Source organism: Eimeria mitis, genomic scaffold, assembly GCF_000499745.2.
Source record: "Eimeria mitis Houghton genomic scaffold, Emh_scaff2319, whole genome shotgun sequence".
In the NCBI taxonomy this organism is placed as follows: Eukaryota; Apicomplexa; class Conoidasida; order Eucoccidiorida; family Eimeriidae; genus Eimeria; species Eimeria mitis.
In genome coordinates, this window is record NW_013570651.1 from 2826 (window position 1) to 6141 (window position 3316).

A 3316-nucleotide genomic window follows, 5' to 3' on the forward strand; every position below is an offset into this window, starting at 1 on the left:
AGCAGCAGCAGCAGCAGCAGCAGCAGCAGCAGCAGCAGCAGTAAGGTACTTGCAGCTCAACAACCACTAACAGCTAATACAACCTAATACCTACACTATTTCAGCAGCAGCAGCAACAGGCGCAGCAACGGATGCAGCAGCTGCAGCAGCAGCAGCAGCTGCAGCAGCAGCAGGATGTGGGTGTAAGAATGAAAAAGAACGAATGTCAGAGTTTAATGGATTAAGCTGCGTGGCTAACAACAGGCTGTTAGCTTCCCGGGGTGTTTCAGCTGAGGTGTATATACACCTCAACTGCTGCTGCTGAGCTGCCTATACACCTCAACAACCACCCCTATAATTCTAACCTCCCTCAGCAGTTCTGTGGTGTATATATAGGGTTCATAGATAGATGGGGTGTATGTACACCTCATATATATATTCAGGTGTATGTACACCTCAACCCCACACCACCGCCTGAGTCGCCTTAGAGCTCATCACCAACCCATATAGGCTGGAGAAAACACTGCAAAGAGGAAAGAAGCCAGGAGTAGTAGTAGCTTAGCTAGCTACATATGTGGCTATCTAGCTAGCTAGCTAGCTAGCTAGCTAGCTAGCTAGCTAGCCACAGGGAGCAGCTACCAGCTAGCTGGCCAAAGGAAAGAAGCCGCTGCCAAAAGTGTTGTTACTGTTATACATATGCTGTGAGTAGTGTACAGAGGATGACGCTGTGTTTTTTGATGCTGGGTTTATATTTTTTTTTTTATTTTTTATATTTATTTATTTAATTTATTTATTTATTTAGGGGAGATGAAGTCCGCCGCGTCACTCCTCAGCTTCGATACCCCCTCAGCTACTGTATCCTTTGCTGCAACAGCTTTGTCTTTTGCTGCTGCTGCTGTGTTGCTTACAGCCTCAGAAACAGCATCCTTCATGCTGTGAGCTTTCTCGCTTATTGCTTGACCTATGGATTGACTTTGTTCTGTTGCTTCTTCTCCTTTCTCCTTAGAAGCCTCAGCAGCAGAGCTGCATGCATCGCCACATTTTTCTTTTGCTTCGTGTGTCTTTTCACTTGCTGCTTCTGCTGCTGCTGCTCCTTTTTCTTTTGCTGCTTCACTTATATCGTGAGCTTTTTGTTTCGTACACTCTGCTGCTGCACACCCTTTCTCTTTTGCTGCTTGACTCATATCACTAGCTTTCTCTTTTATATCCTGAGCAGCACCGCTGCAGGCTTCTTTACTTTTCTCCATTGCCTCTGATGCGGCTTGGCGAGTGTTATCGTCTGACATCGTCCACAAGCTGAATGTACACCCCACATTAAGCAGAGAAAACAGCAGCAGTATAAACAAAAAAAACAAAAATACAAAGCGGTACATTGTTGAAGCAAATCTATAGAATCAATCCTAATAACGCACAAACCAACAAACACAGAAACACAACGCTCACCACCAGACACTCCTAAACCCTAAACCCTAAACCCTAAACCCTAAACGAATACACCAGCACCCAGATGCACGCTGCTGCTATTGCTGTCTGCCGCATACACGCTGCTGCACTGTACGCATACAACAAATAATGATGCAGCAATGATGAGCTGCGGTGTACAAGTGGTAGAAAGCTGCTGCTGAGACTGAGATGTAGAACTGACCAGTGGTCCACTAGGCAGAGCGGGGCCTATACGTTGAAATATGACGTGCAAGATTGTTGAGATACACCACGAGTAAAGTGTTAATAACGCCAAAAGAATATTAAGAATAATTATATGCAACAAGTAGAGAGATAACAACAACCAACGAATGCAAATGCATAGAAAGACAAGGCATGGAGAGGGAAAGCAGACAGCGGCGGGTCGCTGCGAGCGCTAAGCCCCCTTTGCTGCTTCTCCCCTTCGCTTGTGTCAGTGAAATATGAATTTATAAACTCTTTTAATTAATTTCAATCAATTAATACTCAAACATATTTATTTATCTGCCGTTTTCCCCCGTCGAAATGCAAGCAGTTTCAGGTGTATAGGCAGCTCGCCGGGCGGTGACCCGTCGGTGCACACACCGGCGAGAGCCTGCGGTGTACGTACACCTGACTTCTATGGGTTCTTCTGAAGCGCTTAATAAACTATTTTATGAATAAAAATAATTAATTAATCACAGTCTTATTGCTGAATCAAAATCTCCGCTGCATTCATACAGAACGGACCCCCTGGGGCCCCCCCCCCGTACCAGCACAGACTGCAGCCGCCACCAGGGGCCTCTACACCGCCGTCAGTTCTTTGTTTTCTTTTTTTTTGTAGTTAAAACAAATTAAATTTATCCTTATTAGGGAAATTTAGACACCGGAATTTCAGTTCAGCAAAGCCAACCTCATTTTGGTTGCAGCAAGGCAGACAAACCGATGATGAGATACGAAAACATATTCAATAGAATATGTTGACGCATCCATCCCCTTAACCAAACTAATACTCATAACTAAATTATAAATATAAGAGACTGTAATAACCCCTTAGACTGCTCAAAGAAGCCGCCGTGCAGCGCTGGCGTTGCTGTACGTACACTGCAATGGCGTGCATCTCCGGGTGTATAGGCAGTGCTGTAGATCCGCATACTTTAGCATAGTAACTACAGAGAAAATAAACCAAATTATAACCGGTAGGAACATGAGAGCTTGAAGGGAAGTTTAATTTTACTTTTTACTGCGTACGACTCAACAGAAAAAGAAGCTGAGATAGCACAGAAAGACAACGCAGAGGCAGCGGAAACGGTTGTACCTGCAAGCCATGTTCAGCTGTATGCACACCTGAGGCAGCATGAGGAATGTATGCGGCCGTATAGACAGACTGAGTTGAAGAGCAGCAGCAGCAACCTCCCTCTACCGAGATGTTGCAGCAGGTACAGGAGAGAGTCAGGGGATTCTGTTTAGTACACGTAGCACTCGCGTTGCTGCTGCATCCAGAAAACAATGCGGCTGCAGATGCATGCATGTTTACTGTATGCAGCTGCAGCAACACTGCTGTACCATAGGAGGAAAACTAGGGTATTTGAATGCATAGATATTATATATATATATACATACATATATATATATATATATATATATATATATATATATATATATATATATATATATATACAGGGGCGGAAAAATGCAGCTTCGGTTGATGTGTAATTAGTAATGATCAAGAGTAAACTAATATAAAGACGATCATTAATTTTGATTTTATATTAATCTGCTATCCTATACTAGAGCATAGACTTAATATAACATCTTTTCCTTGATGCCTGCCTATATATATATATATATATATATATATATATATATATATATATATATATATATATATATATAT

The 3316-nt window shown here is 42.8% G+C and overlaps 2 protein-coding genes across 2 annotated transcripts in view; one reads left to right on the forward strand and one right to left on the reverse strand.

Moving 5' to 3' along the window:
* Positions 1-773: 773 nt before the first annotated feature.
* On the reverse strand, positions 774-1265 carry EMH_0052030 (uncharacterized protein; the record flags this gene model as incomplete). Its single annotated transcript, XM_013496824.1, has 1 exon — positions 774-1265. One exon carries the CDS (start codon positions 1263-1265, stop codon positions 774-776), a length of 492 nt encoding a protein of 163 aa, XP_013352278.1.
* A 1876-nt stretch (positions 1266-3141) lies between these two features.
* Positions 3142-3316, forward strand: part of EMH_0052040 (uncharacterized protein) — a gene marked incomplete at both ends in the record, with an annotated part of 2012 nt that continues 1837 nt past the window's right edge. The window contains one exon of the mRNA XM_013496825.1: positions 3142-3151. Within this exon, the coding sequence (XP_013352279.1) occupies positions 3142-3151 (10 nt within the window). The remainder of the gene's footprint in view (positions 3152-3316) is intronic.